Consider the following 23,222-nt stretch of genomic DNA (forward strand, 5'->3'; position numbering starts at 1 on the left):
TCTTTAGATGTGTGGAGGGGCTGATGCTGAAATGTGAGCCCCTGTACCGAGTGGTCAGGTGGTATCTGGGCTTCTAGCTAGGATGGGATGCCTGTGTATACTGAATAGAATCATATCTTTTTGTGACTGGACATGTTTTTATTGCTTCAAGTCATCCCCCAATTTTTTGCCAGCCTGACAAATACTGAAGCTATGGTTCTAGGAGAGATTTGCTTGTGATGAAATTCAAGATTGGGACTATGTATTAATTATCTGTTATTGTGTAACAAATCACCCCTACACTGAGCAGTTTAAAACAGCAAATGTGCATTATTTCACACAGTTTCTGACCATCAGGAATCTCGAAGTGGCTTGAAGGGTCCTTTTGGCTCAGGGTCTCTCACAAGGTCTCAATCAAGGTGTGACCAGGGCTACAGTCATCTGATGGCTTGACTGGGGCCATCTTGGGTCTTCCTTCAAGATGGCGCACTCCCATGATTGTAGAAGGAGACCTCAGTTCCTTGCCACAAGGCCCTCTTCATAGGACACTTGAGTATTCTCAAGAGTGACCCAAGATAGAGCTGGGCATGGTGGCACAAACCTGTAACCCCAGCAACTTGAGAGCCTGAGGCTGGATAGGCAGGAAGATCACCAGTTTGGGACCAGCCTCAGGAACTTAGCAAGGCCCTATGCAATTTTGCGAGGCCCTGCCTCAAAATAAAATATGAAAAGGACTGGGGATATAGCTCAGTGATGAAGTGCCCCTGGGTTCAGTCCCTGGTACAAAAAAAAAAAAAAAAAATGTGACTCAAGGTGGAAAAAAACAAGGCAGAGGCCAAGATGTCCTTTGTAATATAACCTTGAAAGTGACAAGTGACATAATATACCATTTCTGCCTATTCATTTAGTCACTTGGACTAACCCTGATGCAATGTGGGAGGAGACAATACAAGGACAGGAATTCCAGGAAGGGGATCATTGAAGGCTGGCTGTCACAGAAGCAGACCTCATTTTAGTACATTTATCAAGATGTTATTTTTTTGGGGGGGGGTGCTGGGGCTGGGGCTCAGTGGTAGCGCACTTGCCTGGTATGTGTGAGGTACTGGGTTCGATTCTCAGCACCTCGTATAAATAAATAAATAAATAAATAAAGATCTATCAACAACTGAAATATATATATATATATATATATATATATATATATATATATATATATATGATGTTATTTTTGCTAGCTCTCTTTGTATTTCAGATACATTAACCTGAATCCAGAGAGTTGGGAGGACTCTGATCTTTTCTTTGTACCTTTAGATCCGAAGGGCCCAATATCCATTCTCATCCAGTGGTAGGACTGGATAGATCCAAGTGTAACCTGCAGGAGGCTAACCTGAGAGATGGTGGAACTTTGGGAGGATAGCAAAGGGTTCAAAGGGAAGCCCCAGCCAGCCCAGTGAGTGCTGTAACCCTAGCAACTAGGCTGTGTGAGGTAGGAGGGCCTTGGCAATTCAGCAAAATCTTCCACAACTTAGTAAGAACCTGTCTCAAAATAAAAATAAATAAATAAATAAATAGATGTAACTCATGGTAAAGCACCCCTGGGTTCCATACCCAGTACAAAGGAAAAAAAAAAAAGCCATAGGTAAACGCCCTTTCCAGTTCAGGGAAATTAATAGCAATTCTGCATCCTGAGAATCCCAGGAGGTTCCACTCCGGCAGATTGCCCAAATAAACAAGTTCTGAGTCTATAGAATCTAGTTCTAAACTTACCGGGCAGCACAAAATCCTGCCCAGGGAAGAAAGAGGCTGGGCCATTAGTGCTCACTATGCCAGAAATATGTGGAGTCAGGTTGGTAGGAAAGTAGGTATTTTTTAAAGCCAACTTTGAGGGAAGAGGGAAGAACTTAATCGTTTCAAAGTTGCCATCTCCACAATTCCTGAAAATCAGCAGAAGTTTAAAGGAGAAAAGGCCAGGGAGAAGAGGCAGCTATAGGTCAGCCACATAGATGCTGGGAAAGTTACAGTCGCAGATTCATTAGCTGGAGTTAGTGGGGACAGGGGCCACCTTGGCTCCCATCTTCTTTGGCGCCTATCAGGGTTGGGGGGGGGTGTTGCAGCCTCTCCAGCTTCCTTCTCTTTGGAGGAGAAGCTCCTTTTGAGAGTCTGGAGTGGGGTGAATTTGGCCTGTTTCAAAACCTCCCACACCCCACAGGCTTTGTGCAGACTTTTATGTTGCAGCAAAGTCTTTAAACACATGGCCCATGATCTTGGCACACTAACAGCAGAGCAGTTCTGTTCTATCCTGCACACCCCTTCCTTTGACAATGGGTTCATGGATGAAGCTATGCTTGTATATAACTCTGTTCCATTTCCCTTTTGTTTTCTCCAAGATTTTAATAAACACTTATTCAAACCATGTACCTTGTCCCATCTGTGCTACTCAAAGATAAAGGGACTGCAGGGGGACAGAAAAGGGGTGGTGATTGCCCCAGGGTGGGGACAGCCTCAAGGAGAGGGGCTTTGCCGTCTAGCTACCCCTTCCTGTGTGGGTTCTCTCTCTATTGGGGACCCAGCAGAAGCCCCAGTTACATTAAGGATGACAATAGTTTCCTTGCAGCTGGGTTAAGGATATGGAGCAAGACTCCTCTGAAAACATCTGGAAAGAGAAACTCAAGGGGAGAGGGTGGGTACAGAAGGCAGGAGACATCAGTTGTAGAATATAGGAGCTGGACAGGACCAGTCCTGTGAGGAAACAAAGGCACACAGAAGTAAAATTATTTGCTCAGGATCACACAGGAGAGAGCGACAGTGGATCCCTCAATGATGCTTTCCGTTCTGCTCTGTGTCACCTGCCTAAGTCAAGGAAGAAGCCATAGCTATTGTTTCATGCACGAAGGAAAGAGCAGAGAGGATGCTGACTTTCAGTAGGCTTGCGGGACAAGGAAGGAAAAAGGCCACGCTATGATACACACACGTCCCCACAGACAGTATGTAGAAGAGGTGTGTACCAGAAAGACTCGTACAGGCTATGCACATATATGTGAAAGAAGATCGTTCAGGGTCCACTTATGTAGACCCTGGGCCTGTCCACTCATTTGTGGGTTAGGGCTGGGGGGCCCAAACCAGGCTTAACCAGAGGAGGGAAGGCTTGAGCTGGTGTAGACAGGAGTTAAGACATTCTGCAAATCAGGGTCAGTAGGAGGGTGGAAGCCTCCTAAGAGGAAAGGGTGAGAAACAACTCCAGGGCAGGGTAAGGGTGCTGGTTTGTTGTCAGTGTGTAGTGGTCCGCTTCATCTTTTGAATATAGCCCTGAGGCTTATTTTATTTATTTATTTTTAAATTTTTTGTAGTTGTAGATGAACAGAATGTCTTTATTTTATTTGTTTATTTTTATGTGGTGCGGAGGATCTAACCCAGTGCCTCACGCATGCTAGGCAAGCGCTCTGACACCGAGCTATAGCCCCAGCCCTGAGGCTTATTTTTAAAAGGGACATGTTTTCCTTTTCCTCTTTTCCCTCTCCCCTTCCTAACCTGGGGGCTGGGAACAGGATTACCTTGAGTTATCTGTGCTCCACAGGAAAGAGATATCAGCTAGAGGATCTAGCAAGTAAATATCTCCCAAATTAACAAGTGAATACTAACACACCACCAGCCTGCCCTGGGACCCCCTGTCAGGACACACCTGGAATGTAGCCTTTGAATATCTCCTTTAAAATCCCCCTGTTCCTCCAGATGGGCAGAATCACAGCCTCTGGGACAGGAGTCCCTTGTGTTTCTCCTTTGGTAGCAGAGCCATAAAAATTCTTTTTCCTTTTTGTCAAAACCATGTTCCCGTTATTGAATTGACGTTGGGGAAAAGGACTGAGCTTTTGGTTACAGGTGGGGACAAAGATCTGGGAGCAAGAGGGTCAAGGAAAAAATGACTGAGTCTGCAGCTGGTGACTGGAGGAGCCTGCGGCCTGGACATAGCCTGGTCACCTGTGACCAGCACCAGGAATCAAGCACCTCCAGTGGAGGAGCTTTAGTGTGCACTGTGGGAGAACAGGGGTGGAGCAGAAGTAGCCTCCCTAATGCTAGCACAGGTGCTCTGTGAGCAACACTCTTGTCCTCTCCTGGGGATAAGGGGTTGGATCTAGTGGGAGAATCTGGTTCTGGAGGCTGAGGGGAAAGCAACAACTCCCCTTTGCCCCCATCACCCCCAGACAATCTCCCTGCCTGGGCCGCAGGGTAAGAGCTATATCATCCCCACTTGTCTGCTATGGTCACTTACACTTTGGTACAGATACATCACTGTGTAATCTCAGAGGTATTGGCAATTGACACCTTATCCTCAACTGTAGAATACAAGGCTTTGCTTCCAGTTAAGGAAATTTCAGTTACTAAGTGCAGAGGTAGGGAGCAATACTAGCAGTGATGTTGAACATTTATCAGTGCTTACTCTGTTCCTGGTGCTTTGCTGGGTGATGGTTTATGGCATCTTCACAAAACTTCTTGGAGGTTGGAAGTACTCTCAGTACTTCCTTGGATGACTGGCATATGCAGCTTATTAGCTGAAGGTTGGAGACTTGTATATGCTCACATAGCTAATAATAGTTTGATACCAAAGCCTTTTCACATGATCAATTTTGGATGCCATTTTAGAGGCTCTGAAGCAAGTACTTTATCTGTGAGCCTAATGGCCTGACTATTTTTGAGACCCAGAGGACTGTCCCCTCTCCCTAGTGGCCAGAGTAAAAATGAGGATAGAGGGAAGGAGGAGTCTCACCTCCAGCTAGATAGTGATCCTGGAAGCCCTTGAGAAAACCAGAGGTCCCCCTTGCTCTTGCTGGAAGAGTGATGTGAAAGGTCAGCTTCATTTCAGTCCCCTGGGACCTAAGTGGCTTCTGGTGGGGGTGGGTACTTAGTAAGGAGCATAGGTACCCAAAGTGCTGGTCCAAGTCTATCCTGGTGACTGAGATCTGAGGACAGGCGAGGACCTGAAAGCTGCCCATTCTGGGCCCTGCCTATTCTGTGAGCTAGGGTCTTGCAGCATTGGTTGTATCCTGGCCTTGGGGTCTGGTGGAGTGGAAGTGAGGTAGGGACCTGGCTTAGGAGAGTGCAGTTGTTCCATATCATATGGAAATAAATGTTGAACCATAATGCAAAAAAGACAATTGACTCCAATTTAAACCAAATTTAAGCAAGCTTATATTGTGTACACAAAAGAGAGCTGGCCAGAGGCTACCTCACCCGAAAAAACAGGGCCAGAGGACAGCCACAGCTCTCTGGGAAAAGAAGGTTTTTATAGCACAAAAAGTTACAAAGGGGGGTATCTTGGGAACTTACAGCTAAAAGGGTTCTGGCAAGCATAATACAAGGGCAGATAGCAGGTTTATGATCTACATCTCAAGGTAGGGAACAAACTCAGATTCCAACATCAAAGTTAATGAGGAGCATCTGGGATTTCAGGGAGGGTTGTTATCTGGTCAAGGAGAGATGGGCACTGGTAAGTTCAAAACCTGGGCAAAAATCCCAAGCAAGTTTTTAAAGCATCAAATTATGGTCAGGCCAAATAGAAATCTTAGTATTTTATAGTAAAACAGAAATGAACTTTTCATGACTTTGTGACAAGATGGCTCCCAATTTTAAGATGGAATTAGTCTGGGTTCATCAATAAACATTTTGGATTCCTGATCATATCCCTAAGGTCTAAGACTGTGTTCAACAAAGTCAACTCTACAGTTTCATGTGCTCTAGGAAGGCCTGGAGTGAGATCCAACCATCTAAGGCCCTTGCCCCCTCCCTTGCTGGATGGAGCTTGATTTGAATGAGGGATAAGGGCCTTGTGAGGGTGAGTCTGTGGGCTGGGAATTGGTGTGTGTGTGTGTGTGTGTGTGTGTGTGTGTGTGTAGAGGGGTGGGGCTAATATCCAAGAAGGTGGCAGAGGAGGGGGTTCGAGTTGAAGGATGTGACTTCTGCTGCAGTGCATAGTGCCCCCTGCTGTCCACAAGGGAAACAGCAGCTCTGGCTTCCCCCAGTCTCAGCAGGCCAAGGCTCCTGTTGGCTTCTAAAGCTGCTCAGCATCCTAGGATGCTTGTGTTCCTTTGGGGGGACCTCTCATTGGATTCTGGCTCCTGGAGGGATGTAGTTGAGTGGAGGATGTGGACCTGCAGTGTGTATGTGGGGGGATTCTGGATGCCCATGTCACAGGAGTTTTGAGGGACTGAGCCCTTTTTAGCATGGGTCGGAGAGCCACCCTGGAGGCCTACAGTTCCTGAGTCAGGAACTCTGACAAGATTGCACTGAGGAACACTGAACTGACAAGAACACTAAGGACAGTCCTGTGGGGAGAGGCTTGGACATGCACTGTGAACTCAGAGAACCAGGATACTTAGAAGACCTCATGACCTGGGCAATGTGCAAGTACACACAAACATGTTCCTGTGCTTTGGGGAGGGATGCGCAGGATCCAGTGGCCTGCAGAGCCTCTGCTAGGTGGCTTTGAAAAGTAAAGACTTTTCATTCCCCACTCTGCTGGGGACATCTGTGGAGAGGCTGGGCAGGGAATATACTATTAGTCCAATTCTGAGTTATTTTCCAAATTCACTTCAGGGCATGTGGTAGGGTTAATAGCACAGGACTCCATCCTTGCCAGAGCCCCAGTAATTCTTGTATGCGTAGGGGACTCAGCCATCGCAGGAAGAGGAGACAAGGGTGTGCATCTGCTGAGGGCCAGGGACTTTCCACCCCTCCACCAGGCTCTGTTCCCACCCACATATTGAGAAATGTCAGAGAAGACTCTCTGACACTTGCTCTATAGGACTTTTATTCTGAAAGAACCAAGGCCCCTGGAGACAGGGAAGAGACCAGGCTGGAGCTGGCCCTGACCCTCTACCAGCTCCACCCTTCTGGGCAGTCTCCCAAGTCAGTGAGTCTGGGACCCTTGGGGAGGAGCCTGCTGTCTTCAGCTCTCTCCCTTGTGCTCAGTCTCCAGGTTTGCTGGTCTTCAAGCAGAGGTCGCTCCAGCCACTTCTGCTACTGTTGCTTGCACACCTGCATGTTTTCTTCACCTCTTTATCCCCTGGCCTTGCATCCTCTATCTGCTTCCCTTTTCTTTTTTTTTTTAATATTTATTTTTTAATCGTAGGTGGGCACAATATCTTTATTTTATTTTTATGTGGTGCTGAGGATCGAACCCAGGGCCTCAAGTGTGCTAGGCTCTACCACTTGAGCCACAACCCTAGCCCCTGCTTCCCTTTTCAGTCCTTCTTGCTGCCTGTCTTTCCCAAAGTAGACACAGAGGCCAGGGCACTATTTGGAAGCTCCCAGACTCCCCATCACTGGCCAAAAGTCTCACCCAGTCCCATCCCTTTTCCCCAACACGTGGGGGAAACTGGCCAGGATGTCTTCAGATGTCAGTAAGCTGCATCCGTGGGACTGAGTGGTTAAGGCCATGCCTCTGACTGGGTTTTGTTGAGTACTTGAGGCTTTCTTGAGAATAAAGACAAAGAAACAAACAAGAAGTCTCTAACAGCGGAGTACATTTAAACTCTTGAACCAGTCACGGTTTTCCAAAAGATCTACTGGGATAGAATTTTCAAGAACATTTGAATGCCTAAAGTCTAGTTTTTTTCCTTAGATGGAAAATAAGAAGCCAAATTAACTACAGAATGGAGGTCAGTTACTCTCAAGGGTCCTTTCCCCTTTGCCTTCTTCTGCCATCCAGGAGGCCTGACCTTGAACTGGAAGCGGGGCCATTATTGAGCAGTGGAGTGTGTGAGAAAAAAGACTTTGACCTGGGGGCTGCAGGTTACCAATTAACATGGGGTGAGGAGGGACCCACAGGGAGGATAGTGGCCGAGATGGGGACGCTGACCTGGCACAAGCTGGGCTTGAAAAGGGAACAAACAAGAGGGGCCTGGATTGGTGCTGTCGGGAGGGCCTTGGCTCCTCTCTGGCTATCTGACCTTCCTGAAGACCTGCTTGCACACGGCATCCCTCGCAGTCAGTTCCTGGGGGTAAAGGAGGACAGTTAAGAGGAGAGGGTTCTCACCAGCTGGGACTCAGACCTTCTCACAGTCCCTGACCTCACTTAATCCCTCAGGATACAGCAGCTAAAGCATTTGATGTATGGGGAATTGTATCATTGTTTCAAATCCTCAATTTTTCACCCCAGAGGAAGGAAGGTCGCTGGGTCAGGAGATGAAATGGTGGTTTCCATATCTCCAGTTATGATTTGTGGGTATTCATCTGATTTTTAGCCAGGACCCACCTTGGCCACTCTATCTTTTTCTCCCTACTCTTACAAGTGCCCCGCCCTACTTCCTTGGAGCAGACAGTGAGGGTGGGTTGGGGTGGAGGAATAGACTTTCTGGTTTTGGACAAGAGGTCCCTCTCCCAGCATCCCCCCCCCCCCAACTTACCAGATGCAACTTCTCTCCCTCCAGCCAGTGTCTCCAGCCCCGGTTGGGGACCTCCCCTTTCTGCACACACACCAGCTGCTCCTCCTCCCAGGTTACTATGGTCTATAGGGGAAGGCAGGAATAAAGGAAAATTGGGGGGAAGGACACCCAAAGACTTCTCAACTTACTCTGTTTTCTCTGGTCCCTTCATTCTGAGACAGATGCTCTGATTCAGCAGGACTCCAGCCCCCTGATCCTAAAAGCCTTCAGAGAGGCCCACAGTTATCTATGGCAACCTTTGGTGGAGAGCAGGGGAGGAGGAGGATAACTAGGATGAAACTGGGGAGGGCGTGATGAAGAATGGAAACTTTGGTATCTCTGGATACCACTGACTTATCTTTTCAGAAAGAAGAAAGATTGGTTGAGAGTTACTCCTAGGTATTCTCCTTTCTTCTCATTCTCAGTTAACCTGTCCTTAGGACTGAAGGATCATCCCCTGTAGGCTTGGGCATTTCATCAACATTTATGGAGCCTTCCCAGAGGATATGTCTGCTAAACAAGGTATCTATTACCTGAGGATGGAAGAGGGAGGGAAAAGGCAAATCTTCAAGGAAGTTAGGAGTTAAGTAGATTGGAGATAATGGGAAATTTCTTGCAAGGAAACAAATAGCATAGAATTAAGAACGGAGAGCAGATAGTTCTCAAGGGCCCTAACTCGGTACATGGGAAAGCAATGAGGAGCTGGTCTACTCTGTGAAGCATGTGGGCTTTATCTGAAATGTAATAGATCTTCACCAAAGGGTTTAGTCAGGGAGAGACATGGTCACTCTTACATTTTAGAGGATCCTGTGGCTATAGTACACAGAATGGCTTCCAGGGGGTTTAAGATTGGGGACTAATTTAGGGCATCCAGTGAGAAAATTAAGGTGCTGATAATGAGAAAGACTAGGAGGGAATGGATAAGACACATTTAGAAGAATGATGAACAACAGAAATAAAATGCCACATTTAATGCCAGGCACGGGTGGCATACACCGGTAATCCCAGCAGCTCAGGAGGCTGATGCAGGAGGATTGTGACTTCAAAGCCAGCCTCAGCAAAAGTGAGGCACTAAGCAACTAACTCAGTGAGGCCCTGTCTCTAATTAAAATATATAAAAAAGGGCTTGGGATGTGCTTAATGGTGTCTAGTGCTTATATGAGACTTATTAAGAAAACTTAATTAATTATTTTCTGCAGAACTGGGGTAAACCCAGGGCCTCAGGCATGTAAGTCTAGTGATTTATCACTGAGCCACACCTTCAGGCCTTTTTGTTTTACTTTAAGATAGCATCTTGCTAAAGTGTCCAGGCTGGCTTTGAATTTGTGGTCCACCTGCCCCAGCCTCTTGAGTAGGCCTGCTCAGAATTGCAGGAGTACATGGCCATACCCAGCTTACTTAAATTTAATAACATTTTATTTAATCTAATATTCAAAATGTTATAATTTCAGCATGTTATCAATAGTAAAAATATTCTGAATCTGGGCATGGTGGTACATGCCTGTAATCTCAGCAATTCAGGAGGCTGAGGCAGGAGGATCAGAAGTTTGAAGCCAGCCTCAGCAACTTAGCAAGGCCCCATCTCTAAATAAAATACAAAAAAGGGCTGGGGATGTGGCTCAGTGGTTAAGCACTCCTGTGTTCAATCCCTGGTATAAATATGTGTGTGTGTGTGTGTGTATTTTGAGATGTTTAAATTTTTTTAATATTATTGTTTTAAAATCCAGTGTATATTTTGCACACATGGCACAATTCCACTTGGTCTACTTCCATGTTAGTGTGCAGAAGTTATATGTAATTAGTAGCTACTATATTGGACAGTGCAAAAAAGTTATAAAGATTTCTTTTTATAAACAATTTTTTTGTAGTTGTAGATGGACAGAATTTTATTTGTTATTTTTTTATGTGGTTCTAAGGATTGAACCTAGTGCCTCACATGGGCTACAGCCCCAACCCTGTAAAGTCTTCTTGATGTGGAGGTTGTGGGTTTGGGGGGCATAAGAGTAAGGAAACAAGAGACATCAACTGCATCTCCTGGTTGACTGGTTATTGCCATTAACAGAGAAAGTAAATATAAAAGTGGAGTAGGTTTGGATAGGAAGATAATGAATTCAAGTTTGACCTTGAGGCACACAAATGGAAATATTTTTCAGGCAGTTAAAAACATCACCCTGGATCTCAGGAGATGGCTCTGGCTGGAAATGAATGTCAAGGACAGTTTATAGATGGTAGCAGAAAGCTTGGATGTAGGTGATTTAGCCCATGGATGGTGTACAGGTAAGAAGGTCAAGAATGAAACACTGTGAGGAAAACCCCAGTTTAAGGGATAAATAAGGAAACTAAGGGGACCAAGAAAGACCCTGGAAGAAGTAGGGAAAGCCACAGAAGACTAGGGTTATAGAGAAGAGACTGTGGTAACCCACAGTGTCACAGGATAGAACAAATGTTTGCTTACCCTTGGGTGGCTTGCTCTTTTTTCCTCTGGGAGATGATAAGAGGGAGCAGGAGTGAAGGACGAAATGAGGGGAGGAGCAGAACCTTCTAGTCCCAGAGCCTGGTACCCTAGGACCCCATGGCCTGCTGTGGTGGTCATTTTCCCTGGCTCTGATGTCTGAGAGAGGATCCTTTGTTTTGGTCCACACTATTAGGAGGCACTGGCTTGTCCTTCCTCTCCCCCCCAAGCCTGAGAGAAAGTACCTGGCATTTTCGTCCATCCACGATCCTTAAGTCCTCTTCAAACTCAACTCCCACCTCAAATTCCATGACATAGTTGCGGAAGGTGCTGAGCGTCTTCACTATTATGCGGTCGCCCTGGTGGTCAATCTCCTTGTCTGGCTTCAACAGCAACACTATTTTCCGCAGGGCCACGTTGATGTCTGTGGGGGTTAAGTCTTAGCAAGGTACCTGCCACCCAGCCAGGTACTCCCCTGCCGTAGCAGCGCCCGGCCTGTGGCTTTGAGCACTCCCTTAGTAGAGTCTGTCACTGGGGATTTACTATTGGAAACGAATCTCAAGTCAGCTGCCACTTGACAGAGCCACAAAATCCAACCCCAGTGTGCCCCCTTCTTAGGGGGAACTAGAAGTATCAAGGGAGAGAGAAGGAAAGTGAAAGAGGTATGGGAGGGTGAGGTCATTACTTAGGGCCTGCAGGTAATCCTCCAAGTTCTTCTGGGAGACAAAGCGGTAGTAGCCAGTGAGGTTGGGAGGCATTGTTCCACTGGTCAGAATGGAGATCAAGATTTCAGGAGAATACAGGAGACACAGGCAGGCGGGCGAAGAGGCTAAAGAGTGCTGACAGACTTTGGCCAGTCCTCCACAAACACACAGGAGAGTGGAAAGGTCCCCTGGCCAGGGGTTTTATAGGGCTGAGCCCTGTTGCAATAAGAGTCTTTACCAGCCTTCCCTCCCCCATGACGAGTTGGGGGCTGGTGTCTACAGCTTGATGGAAAGTCTGGGACTTGGCAAAATTGAGCCTGATCTCAGCTTTTCCTGAGGAAGGAACTTGGGGCAGGATTTGGGACTGTCAATCATCTAAAACTTGAGCCTTTCCAAAAGTCAGTTTTGGCTTCCACCCCATTTCTAGCAGGCTTTGAAACCTTCCTGGAATCCTGAGGGGGCAGCCTTCCCCAGAGGATGCAGCCATGGCTGCCCTGACTCAGTCAGATGGGGATAAATGAGTTCTAGGAGTATCCTGAGATCCTGAGACTGAGTCAGGGATATTGAAAGGTATGTGGGGAGGAGGGAGGGAAACAGCCAGCTGGCCAGGAGCCACAGTGCAGAAAGCCCTGGAGCCCTAGTCTCACAGCTCCCTCAGACAGTTGGCTGAACTGGGACCCCAAACTGGTATTCTAGGATCTTGGTCCTGTTAGGTTGTAGAGAGGGTGGCAGAGAAACTGACTGTCAGCATCCTCATGGGTATTGAGTTCAAGGTGCAGGTGTGGGAGGGATCTGTCTGATTATTCTGAAGAAATTTATCCTCTTTGGCTTAAGACCCAGAATTTCTGTCTTGAGTTGCCAATGATACCACACACACCCCCCCACCCTTGAAAAGCTCATTTTTACCAAATGTGTTCGCATAATGGTGTAGAGGACCCCTAAATTATTGTATGTTCCACCCCCAACTGCACATTTCTCTCTCAAACCTGCCAAATTCCCTGGCTTCAGAATCTCCTGGGCTGTTCTATCATGGCTTAAGTTGGGAAATTTGGAGAGGGAGGTAGAGAGAGTAGGCAGTACAAAAAGCTGCTGGTGAACTGTCCCAACAGGGGTGTGAGTGTTGGGAGGCAGGCACAAACATCTCATTCTTGCTCCAGTCCCAGGGAGCTTTTCATGACCCTGATGACTCTCCTATGGTTTCTACAGAGACCTGGACTGGGACTTAAAATTTCTAGGATTTCTCATGTTCAGACTGAAGATTTTACTTAGCAGTTCCCAGAAGCACACAGCAGGGACTTGCTGATGGAAAGTGCTGTGAAAAGAGGTTAATGCAGAGTTGGGGGTGTGGTGATGTGGGTACCGCCCCTTCTGGCCACCTCGGGTCTCAGGTCTCGGTGGATGTCTCCCTTCCCCATCCCTGGCTTCTAGCTTTTCCTTTCTCTCAATGTCCCCCTTATCTCCCATCCCCTGTATGGCTTTCCTGCTTCCTCCCCAACCCCCGCAGTTCCTCTGCTCCCCCAAATTGCAGTCAGGGGAAAAAGCCCTAACACATTCTCCCGCCCCTGCTCCCCAGTCCTATTGGTTCCCTCCCTCCCTGCAGCACCTGGCACCCCCAGTCACGCGATTGGCCAGCAGCCTCATCAATCCTTGCCTGGCTGTGCTGACGTCATCCTGCAGTAGCGGGGATGGGGTGGGAGTGAGAGAGTGAGGACGCTGGGCTCAAGAGGGAAGAGAAGAAGCCACTGCAAGTCCCCCATCTCAGCCACTGAGACTGGGGTCTGCCAGCGTGTGCTTTATGGACTAGCGTGGGCAGCAGGCTCCTTTCTGTCACTGCCTGCTGCCCTCCCCTCTGTGGAGAGCCCCGACATCTCTCCTCTGAGGTGGAATTAGCAGACTTGAGTCTCCCAGGGGACAGCGATCGCCTGGCCTGGCCCTGCCCCACACCCACACCATGACCTTCCTGCTGCTGCCCCTCTTGCTGGCCTTTCTGCTCCCACCCAGCTCTGGGAACAAAGGTGAGTGAGGTGGGGGTGGGGGCTCTGAATGAAGGTATCAAGCAGAGCAATGTGGGGGTGGGGTGGGAAGAAGGTGTTGAGACTCTCTGGCACCTGACAGGTGGCCCTTCCTCTCTGACCATCCCTGTTCTTATCCATTTTCTCAGACCCGTTTCCTACCCCTCCTTCTCACTTCCCAGAGCCACATCTTCCTCTCTAACCCATCTCTACCCATGTGCTTCTCTTGCCAGTCATCCTGCTCCTATTTGGTTACCATTCCTGTCTTGGGGGTGGGGGGGGTCTCTTGCTTCTCTCCTCTCTCCCCCAATTTCTCCATACTAGTAGATATCTTAGGTCTTAGAAAGACTTGCCCCGAGAGGTGGTATACTTATCTCAATGATTTTCCTTTCTCACTGGGGTGTGCACACGCTAAGGGTGTGTGGCAGATCCATCTGGATCCTTTCCATCCCATCCTGGGGAAAAACTGTTGGTTGCAGCTCAGCAATTCCGAGCACGTATGTTTTTGCGTGTTGCTCTGCATCCATACCCTGTGCCTGCATCCGCTGGGCTGTGGGTTACCAGAGCTGCCCTCTCTGGCAGACAGCAGATAAATTCAGCTGGGTGAGGCTGTCAGAGGGATGGAGAGAGGGTGGGAGGGAGGGGTTGGAGCAGAGGGCTCAGGTAGGTGGAAGGAAGGGAGAAAGGCAGGGAAGGGCAGAAGTGGGTGTGTGGGGGTACCAAGTGAGTGGTGAGAAGGAAAGCTGAGGTGGAGGAGAGGGAGGTGAGATGTGGGAGGAGGAGAAGAAGGGGATGGAAAAGGGTAAAGGTAGAGGCAAAAGAAAGGGAGGAATGAAAGGAAAATCAGGAAGAAAAGTGAGAAGAGAGGAGGCACACAGCCAAAGAGTCAGGGAGCCTAAGAATGAGTGACAGGGAAGGAAGGAAGGAAGGAAGGGAGACGGAAGGCGACCAAGAAGAGAGCAACAGGGGAACAGAGGCTCAGGGACCAGGAGGAGATGCGGGATTGGAGGGGTGAGGTCTGGAGAGGGTGCCCAGCCCTGCCCTTGCCATGCCTCAGCCCTTCCATCTGCTCTTTTCTCTCTTCAGGACCTCAGCCTGGCTTCTGAGCCTCCTGCCACTTCCTGTGCGGCCTTCAGTGCACCATCTTGTGGCTTTCTCTTCAGCCATTAGGGAAGGGGGTTATGGTGGTTATCAGCAAGAAAGGGGCAGGCATTCAGGTACCAGGAAGTGTGTTGAGGTGTGGTTGGAGGGGAGAGTGGAAATCAGGATTTCTTGCTCACCCACATTACTGGGGGTGAGATGCCCTTTGGTGACTCAGTTTCCCTCAGATGACACATCCTCCCACACACGTGTCCAGCCAATGTGCCAAAGTGAACGGGCCTTTAAATCCTGGGTGTTTGCTTGACAAGATTAGATAGAACAAGCTGTGGAGGTTGGGGATGGGGGTGAGGTAGAGGGGGAAGGGAACGCGTTGAGCTCAAGGAACATGCTTCGGTTTCCCCACAGCTCCTCGCCAGGCCAGTGGGAGATTGGTCCTGAGAAGCAGATGTGATTTAGCTGAGCCTGGTAGGAGATGGGGAGAAATGAGTCTGGCTGAATCCCACATTTATCCTGAATTGGTTGGTGGATGAAAGAAAGAGGGCTGAGGTAGACAAGAATTGCGATTAAATCATGGGTCTGTATAAAAAGTTGAGTCTGGGCTAGAGATGTAGCTAGGTGGTAAAGTGTTTGCCTAGCAAGAACAAGACCCTGGTTTGATTCCCACCACAGCAAGAAAAAGTGGGGTACAGGGAGTGTGGGGTTTGGAGGCCTTAAAGAGGACATAGAGATGTGCTGGTTGTAAATGTTCTCTTGGGTGTGGGGATGGGAAACAGGGAGGGGATTTGGCATTTTTCTAGGCCACCTCCATAATCCCTTAGGATGTCAGCTCTGCTGGTCCTGTCATTTGGCATTGATTCCTCTGCTCCATCCCTGCCCCTCTCTGTCCCCCTCCCTCTGTCCTATATATCTTCTCTTCTTTCCTTTCTCCTCTTCCTCTGCTCCGAGAGAGTGGCCTGAGGTTGGGGTCTGACTGGGAAAAGTGCAGAATGAAGGGATCAGGATAGAAATGGGGTTTGGAGTGTGTGTGGGAGGATAAACAATCAGGATGTTAGGAAACTTCTAGATTTTCTCTTTCTAGTCTTAACTCTGCCTGTAATTTATCCCTTCCCTTTCCAGGACCTTCTGAGGGCTCACTACTGCTTCCCGAGTCCCCAGTCTCCATCCTCTAAACATAGGAGGTCCCTAAAGAAGATTCTCCATCTCTAACTATGGTTCCCAGGGGAGATAGTGGCCCCCTTCCCCCAGGGCAGGCAGTTGCCATGGAAACAGTCCAACTTGCCATGGGAGAAGGCTCTGATCTCCCACAGACCTTCTGACTTCTATAGTTGATTTCTTATCTTTAGTCCTCCCTTTTGTAAGGTCCTCCAGCAGGGAAGGAAAGGGCGATGATGCTGTGGCGTGAGTTGCTGGGATGGGAAGGGTTCGGGTGGGAATGGTGGTCCTGCTCACAGGTGTTTCCTCTCCTCTCCCTGGGGTGGGACCAGCCAACAAGCACAAGCCATGGATCGAGGCGGAGTACCAGGGCATCGTCATGGAGAATGATAACACTGTCCTACTTAACCCACCGCTTTTTGCCTTGGATAAGGATGCCCCCCTGCGCTATGCAGGTAATTGGGGCTGGGGATGAGCAGTGCAGGGGCAGGACAGAGAAAAGTGGGTGGGAGAGCAGAGCGCAAGGGAGGGAGGGAAGAAAGTGGGGAGAAGGCCTGGGGAAAGTGGAAGTGGGCTCAAGGAGGGGCATGGGCTGGCAGGGGTTAAGCACATTCCAATTTTGCCAGAACTCAGGCCTGGTGGTTCTGAGAGGTGGCTGCTTGGAGAAGCTGGGGTTGGAGTTGTATGTCTGATCACTGATGCTTTCCCAGGAGTTTGGGAGGACAGGTGGTACTGGATCCACCTGATGTGTCAGTGTGTCTCAGGTGGGGAGGCTGAGGGCAGCGAAGAAGTACCAGGTAGGGCAGGAGCCTCACCCCGTCTCTTCCCCACTTGGCCAGGTGAGATCTGTGGCTTCCGGCTCCATGGATCTGGGGTGCCGTTTGAGGCTGTGATCTTGGACAAGGCTACAGGAGAAGGGCTGATTCGGGCCAAAGAGCCGGTGGACTGTGAGGCCCAGAAGGAGCACACCTTCACCATCCAAGCCTATGACTGTGGCGAGGGTCCTGACGGCGCCAACACCAAGAAGTCCCACAAGTGAGGAAGGCCTTGTCCCCTACCCCATGTGCTGTGGGGCCCCCCTTCCTGCTCCCAAGCCCCTCACCATCCTCTGTCCATGTCTCATTGAAAGTCTACTCCAACCCCCACTATTCAAAAAGTTTAAGGACCATCAGTATGGCAGAGTTTACTGGGATAAAATTCTTTTGCCTCTTATGAGTTTGGACAATTTAGCTTTTTTGGACATGCTTTTTCTTATCTGTAAAATGGAGAGGAGTTGCTGTGAGGATTAATGGAGGTGGTTTGTGAAGAGGAAGAGAACAAGGTGAAGAGAATGAACACATTCAGCAAACATTCAAGTCCCTTTCAACTGTCCCCTCCAGTTTTTTTGCAGTGTGTGCCATGCACACAATTCATAATACACAGACAGCCTTAGGTGAGAGGAAGGGGCAGGGGGTATTTAGAGCGGTAAAGAGGTTTGGGCAGATACCTACATCTGTTTCCAGTTCACTTCTCATTTGAGAATAGGAGAAAGATCAGCAGTCAGGATTCCTGGGCCACTAAGAGGTATTAGAGATAAAATGCTCTTTGTGACTTAGTTTCCCATTTAGAGATAGGACCTTTTCCTCTGGGTCTGGATCCTGTGGAGGGCAGGGCCCAGCATGTAGGACCTAGACCCAGCTCTGCTTGCCCAGGTAAGTGCATGAGTGAAGAGACACAACGGCTGACACACACATTTCATGCACATGCAGGAAGCCCATGGCTCACATGTACTATGTAGATATGTCAGGTGACTTACAACTTTTGTTTTTTGTTTTGGAACTGAGGGTTGAACCCAGGGGTGCTTTACCACTGAGTATTTTATTTTTTGAGACAGGGTCTCACTAAGTTGCTGAGGGTCTTGCTAACTTGCTGAGAGGATGGCCTTGAACTTGTAATCCTCCTGCCTCAGACTCCCTAGTCACTGGGATTATAGGCATTTGCCATTGCACCCAGCTGATTTATAACTTGTACAAATGCCACTTCCCTTCTTTTGGCTGGTTTTAATTTGGCTTTTACTGTGCTTTTTTTTTTTTTTTTGGTACCAGGGATTGAACTCGGGCACTCAACCACTGTGCCACATCCCCAGCCCTATTTTGTATTTTATTTAGAGACAGGGTCTCACTGAATTGCTTAGTACCTCGCCGTTGCTGAGGCTGGCTTTTGAACTTGAAATCCTCCTGTCTCAGCCTCCAGAGCCGCTGGGATTACAGGCACGTGCCACCATGCCCAGCTTTTCACTGTGTCTTGATTATCCCATTGAATCTGACTGCTGTGAAGGAAGGACCTGCTGGGCTTGAGCCACCTCTTATGGTTATGGTTATGGCAACCTAACCCATAGCATTTTGAACAGAAGTCATCCAGCTTTGCTCCTGGTGTCCCTTATCCTTCACTTCAGCCACCTTTTCCTTGGGCCCTCTTCCTTCTGTTTCCCTATCTCTGGCATGATTTTGGCATAGCCCTGTGCTCTGTGGGGCAGGGGTGAGCAGTCTCAGGGATAGACTGGCTCCCTCCAGCTCCGACTCCCCATTTGGATTTCTGCTTGTACCTTGCTCAGTGTATAGAGACTGGCTAATACTTCCTTGTCTCTCCTCCCACTCTGGTGCATGCAGGGCAACAGTGCACGTGCGGGTCAACGATGTGAACGAGTTTGCCCCAGTGTTTGTGGAGCGTCTGTACCGTGCTGCAGTGACGGAGGGGAAGCTATATGATCGCATCTTGCGGGTGGAAGCCATTGATGGTGACTGCTCCCCCCAGTATAGCCAGATCTGCTACTATGAGATCCTCACGCCCAACACCCCCTTCCTCATTGACAATGATGGTGAGTCCACACTCCCCGTGCCCCAGCTGCCAGTCCTATGCACCCACGTCCCTCAGGACAACCCAGCACTGTGCTCTCTACTTCTGCCCCCTGAACCCTCACTGCACCCTTCTTCCAAAATGTGGAGCCATTTTTATGGGGCTCCTTTTTTCTACTCTCTGCTGATAAATGCAGCTGCTGCCTTAACTTCCCCTTGCCCCCCTGGGCTTTCTGTAGTGCTCCTAACCCTATTTGTCCTCCCCTACTCCTGTGCCCCAGGGAACATTGAGAACACAGAGAAGCTGCAATATAGTGGTGAGAAGCTCTACAAGTTTACAGTGACAGCTTATGACTGTGGGAAGAAGCGGGCAGCAGATGATGCTGAGGTGGAGATCCAGGTGAAGCCCACCTGTAAACCCAGCTGGCAAGGTGAGGTGCTCAGCTCTGTGACCTGTCTTGTGAATTTTCTTTCACCTTAGCTTCTCTTTTTGTCCCTCTTACATCTAAGGGGGCTAGGCTAGGGGTTGAGGGACATATTTGCAGCCAGACATGTACTCCAGCCAAGCCATTTTCCTCAAAGCCTGAGATTATTAGTAGATAAGGCGGGAGAGGAGTGGGTAGGAGCTGCTGCCTTACCTTCTCTCTCTCCACTGCTCTCTTTGTGTCTGTCATGCAGGCTGGAACAAAAGGATTGAATATGCACCAGGTGCTGGGAGCTTGGCTTTGTTCCCTGGTATCCGCCTGGAGACCTGTGATGAACCACTCTGGAACATTCAGGCCACCATAGAGCTGCAGACCAGCCATGTGGCCAAGGGCTGTGACCGAGACAATTATTCAGAGCGGGCACTGCGGAAACTGTGTGGTGCGTGTGCCCCTTCCCCCAGCAGTCGTCAGGCCTGTCCTTTCCCAACCATCTGCACCTCCTCTGTTGTTTTCCTAAAAATTCCCTTATGTCTCCTCTGACCATTTGCATGTGGATATTCCCACGGGACTTGTGGTATGTGGTTAGCTCTTGTGGGCTAAGGGTAGTAGACATGTCTTTGGAAATAGGCAACAAAGATTATAATTGTTGCACTAGTCACCAGATATATTATAGAACAATGGTAGGGAGAGATCAAGAGGTGGAGGATGGATTGAATTAACTGGAGAGCTATCCCCAGAAGAAAGGTCCATCCCTCTCTTGTCTTTGAAAGTTCACAAGAGAGAGTGAGACCGGTTGTGGGAAATCTTTTCCCATCAGTCCCTCTTTTCCTGCTTCCTTGCAGTTTCCCTATCTGCTGTCCCTTATCTAACACTTGTACCTCCTGGGGCCCTTGCAGGTGCTGCCACTGGGGAGGTAGATCTCTTGCCTATGCCAGGCCCCAATGCCAACTGGACGGCGGGACTCTCGGTGCACTACAGCCAAGACAGCAGCCTTATCTACTGGTTCAACGGCACCCAAGCTGTGCAGGTGCCCCTGGGTAGCACAGCTGGCCTGGGCTCTGGGCCCCAGGATGGCCTCAGTGACCACTTTACCCTGTCCTTCTGGATGAAGCATGGTATAACTCCCAACAAGGGCAAGAAAGAAGAGGAAACCATTGTGTGTAACACAGTCCAGAATGGTGAGCCTTCCTCAGAGCATGGGATTGAGAGTGAGAGACTAGCTTCTTGTCCTCAATCTGTCACTGTCCAGTGTTTGACTGTGGATAGGTCACCTCCTCTCTCTTCCTTTATGACACGCTTTGATAAAAGTGCTAGCTTTTACATTTGCTGAAATTCTATGATTTATCCCCAACATGGCATGCTGAGATCTACTGCTCTGAGTGTCATGGGACTCCTTGTGACCACTGCCATTCTCATTTGTAGTTACTCGATCAATCCCTCTGCATCCCCGATAGTTGACTGCCCCCATCTCTACTCCCATGAGCCATTGCAAAGGAAAAGTTTGGGTAATGGTGTGCCCATTTCTTTCTCTTTTTCCTCATGCCATCCTTCTCCTCCTCTAAGGCTAAGTGACTCCAAGTACCCCTCTTCCTCATCTGCGGTGGCACAGCCCCCTAGGGATTCTCAGCTTTGATCCACTCTTTTTTTTTTTTAAATATATTTATTTATTTATTTATTTTTTAGTTTTCGGCGGACACAACATCTTTGTTTGTATGTGTTGCTGAGGATTGAACGCGGGCTGCCCGCATGCCAGGCGAGCGCGCTACCGCTTGAGCCACATCCCCAGCTCCACTCTTTTTTTTCTAGCCACTTCTCTGGGCTCATTTTTCCTGATCTGAAAAGGGTTGTCACCCATGATGTGTGTATTAATCAAAGGACCAGTGAAGAGCTGGACCAGGGGTAGGAGCAGTTTGGCCAGTGTTCCCCAACCAGTGCTTGAGAAGCTCTAGTCATCACTTGGACTGGAGTATGGGTGGGGAGATGGGGGATCGTGGAGAGGACACTAGAGAGGGGCGAAATGAGAGCATAGGAGAGGATCAACAGCATCCAGCATCTTCTTCCTACTGCTGTTCTTGCCTCTGGTCTGTGCTTGACTCCTCTCCTCATTCTGTACCTTCAGAGGATGGCTTCTCTCACTACTCACTGACCGTCCATGGCTGCAGAATTGCCTTCCTCTACTGGCCCCTGCTTGAGAGCGCGCGCCCAGTCAAGTTCCTGTGGAAGTTGGAGCAGGTGAGGCTGGTGCCCGGCTCCTGGGAGGGCCAGGTGGATGTAACTAATGTTCAGGGAGAGAGGGTCCCCTGGAGGGGTTGGCATGTTCTGGGTTGCCCTATGCCCCCTCTTTCACTCTTCAATCATTCTACTCCTAGGTTCTTCTCCAAGGCTTGTGCCTTAGGGAAAGAACTCCTGGATTCAAAGGAAATAGGCAACAAATTACTACTAACACCAAGGCTGCCCGATTGTTTTATTTCATCTCTCTCTTAGGTAGAACCTTAGCAGTACATGTCCCTGACTCTCAAGAGTTACAACCAAGAAAATAAATAATGCCAAAGTACACAGATTAGTTTTGAGCCCTGTTGGGGTACTTGCTGGCTATCAAATCTTGGTTAATATGTCTAAACTTTTGTAAGTCTATTACATAGAGATAAAAATAATTCTATAGAGCGTGCCTCGCATGTGTGAAGCACTGGGTTTGATTCTCAGCCCCACATACAAGTAAATAAAATAAAGGTCCATCAATGACAAAAAAAAAAAAATTCTATATTCCAGGGTTGTTGTTGGGTTAGATGATATAACAGAATTTTATAGATTAAAAAGCACTCCATACATGGTAATTCTCACTTTTTTGTCCAAAATTATGAGGAATTAATAAAAGCGAACAAAAAATTTAAATCGTCTCTTGAGCCAACAGTTGTAGCTTTTTTTTTTTTTTTTCTCTCTTGTGGTGCTGGGGATTTAACCCAGAGCCTTAGTGCATGCAAGGCAGGCACTCTACCAACTCAGCTACATCCTCAGCCCCTTAGCTTTTTCTTTATTTAGTTTTTTTCTCCAAGTTGAACATAAGGACCAGTGAAAACTAATTTGAGTTGCCATCTTCTATTTTTCTTGCAAGCCACAATAGAGTAACTGAATAAGCACACAGCTTTTTTAAAAAAAAGCAGAAAGTAAGAGAGAGAGAAGAGAAATAAGGGCTTAGAAAATTTACAAACTGGACAACTCAGGGCATGTGCAAAAGCTTCGCTGTTGGTGGCACTCTTTTAAAGACAGAGTCTGCCATTGCTATTTTTTGATCTTTCCCCCACATCGCTAATAGTCTACTTTGCCCTTCCAATTTTTCTTTAATTTACTCTCACTTATTGAAACATCAATTAAGGGGCTGGGGTTGTGGCTCAGTGGTAAAGCGCTTGCCTAGCACGCATGAGGCACAGGGTTTGATCCTCAGCACCACATTAAAAAAAAAATAAAAATAAAAAATAATGGTATGCCATTGTGGAAAATTCAGAAAATAAAAAGCATTTTTAAAAAAGTAATTAGTATTCAGATATAATCATGTAATCATTAAAAAAAATCAATTAAGCTAGGCGTGGTGGCACACGCCTGTAATCCTAAGGCTTGGGAGGCTGAGGCAGAAGGATCTCGAATTCAAAGCCAGCCTCAGCAACAGTGAGGCACTAAAGCAACTCAGTGAGACCCTATCTCTAAATAAAATACAAAATAGGACTGGGGATGTGGCTCAATGGTCAAGTGTTCCTCTGTTCAATCCCTGGTATTCAATTAAAAAAAAATATCAATTATGGGGCTGGGGATGTGGCTCAAGCGGTAGCCAGTAGCGCGCTCGCCTGCCCTGTGTGGGGCGCTGGGTTCGATCCTCAGCACCACATAAAAATAAAATAAAGATATTGTGTCCACCGAAAAAACTAAAAATTAAAATATTAAAAAAAAAATCAATTAGGGCTGGGAATATAGCAGGCTTGGTAGAGTGGCTTGCCTCACAAGCACAAGACCCTGATTCAATCCCCAGCACCACAAACAAAAACAAACAAACAAACAAAAACAAACAAAAAAATCAATTAAATGTCATTTAAGTTCTTGTTATTCTGTTGGGTTCTGGGGATATAATGGAATAGAAAATGGAACAAAATCTTT

At 48.0% G+C, this 23,222-nt stretch overlaps 2 protein-coding genes across 2 annotated transcripts in view; one reads left to right on the plus strand and one right to left on the minus strand.

Annotated features, from left to right (window-relative positions):
• Window positions 1-7,492: 7,492 nt before the first annotated feature.
• On the minus strand, window positions 7,493-11,705 carry Rbp5 (retinol binding protein 5). The gene is made up of 4 exons (XM_027951291.2): window positions 11,534-11,705; window positions 11,094-11,272; window positions 8,379-8,480; window positions 7,493-7,967 (listed from the first exon to the last, which is right to left on the minus strand). Exons 1-4 carry the CDS (start codon window positions 11,604-11,606, stop codon window positions 7,914-7,916), a joined length of 408 nt encoding a protein of 135 aa, XP_027807092.1. The 5' UTR covers window positions 11,607-11,705; the 3' UTR covers window positions 7,493-7,913.
• Window positions 11,706-13,317: 1,612 nt separating this feature from the next.
• Clstn3 (calsyntenin 3) overlaps window positions 13,318-23,222 on the plus strand; it is a 30,699-nt gene continuing 20,794 nt past the window's right edge. Inside the window, exons 1-8 of the mRNA XM_027951285.2 lie at window positions 13,318-13,567; window positions 16,150-16,272; window positions 16,657-16,852; window positions 18,466-18,674; window positions 18,933-19,082; window positions 19,330-19,515; window positions 19,973-20,254; window positions 21,196-21,308. Of these exons, the coding sequence (XP_027807086.1) occupies window positions 13,504-13,567; window positions 16,150-16,272; window positions 16,657-16,852; window positions 18,466-18,674; window positions 18,933-19,082; window positions 19,330-19,515; window positions 19,973-20,254; window positions 21,196-21,308 (1,323 nt within the window). The 5' untranslated portion in view covers window positions 13,318-13,503. The remainder of the gene's footprint in view (window positions 13,568-16,149; window positions 16,273-16,656; window positions 16,853-18,465; window positions 18,675-18,932; window positions 19,083-19,329; window positions 19,516-19,972; window positions 20,255-21,195; window positions 21,309-23,222) is intronic.

Source organism: Marmota flaviventris, chromosome 3, assembly GCF_047511675.1.
Source record: "Marmota flaviventris isolate mMarFla1 chromosome 3, mMarFla1.hap1, whole genome shotgun sequence".
Taxonomy (NCBI): domain Eukaryota; kingdom Metazoa; phylum Chordata; class Mammalia; order Rodentia; family Sciuridae; genus Marmota; species Marmota flaviventris.

Excerpts from the sequence above, each read along its gene's own strand:
- Rbp5 (XM_027951291.2), bottom strand. The coding sequence starts at position 11,606 with ATGCCTCCCAACCTCACTGGCTACTACCGCTTTGTCTCCCAGAAGAAC. Across the intron at positions 8,481-11,093 it reads TGGATGGACGAAAATGCCAG|ACCATAGTAACCTGGGAGGA; the intron begins GTACTTTCTCTC and ends CTTCCCCTATAG. Across the intron at positions 7,968-8,378 it reads AGGGAGAGAAGTTGCATCTG|GAACTGACTGCGAGGGATGC; the intron begins GTAAGTTGGGGG and ends CTTTACCCCCAG.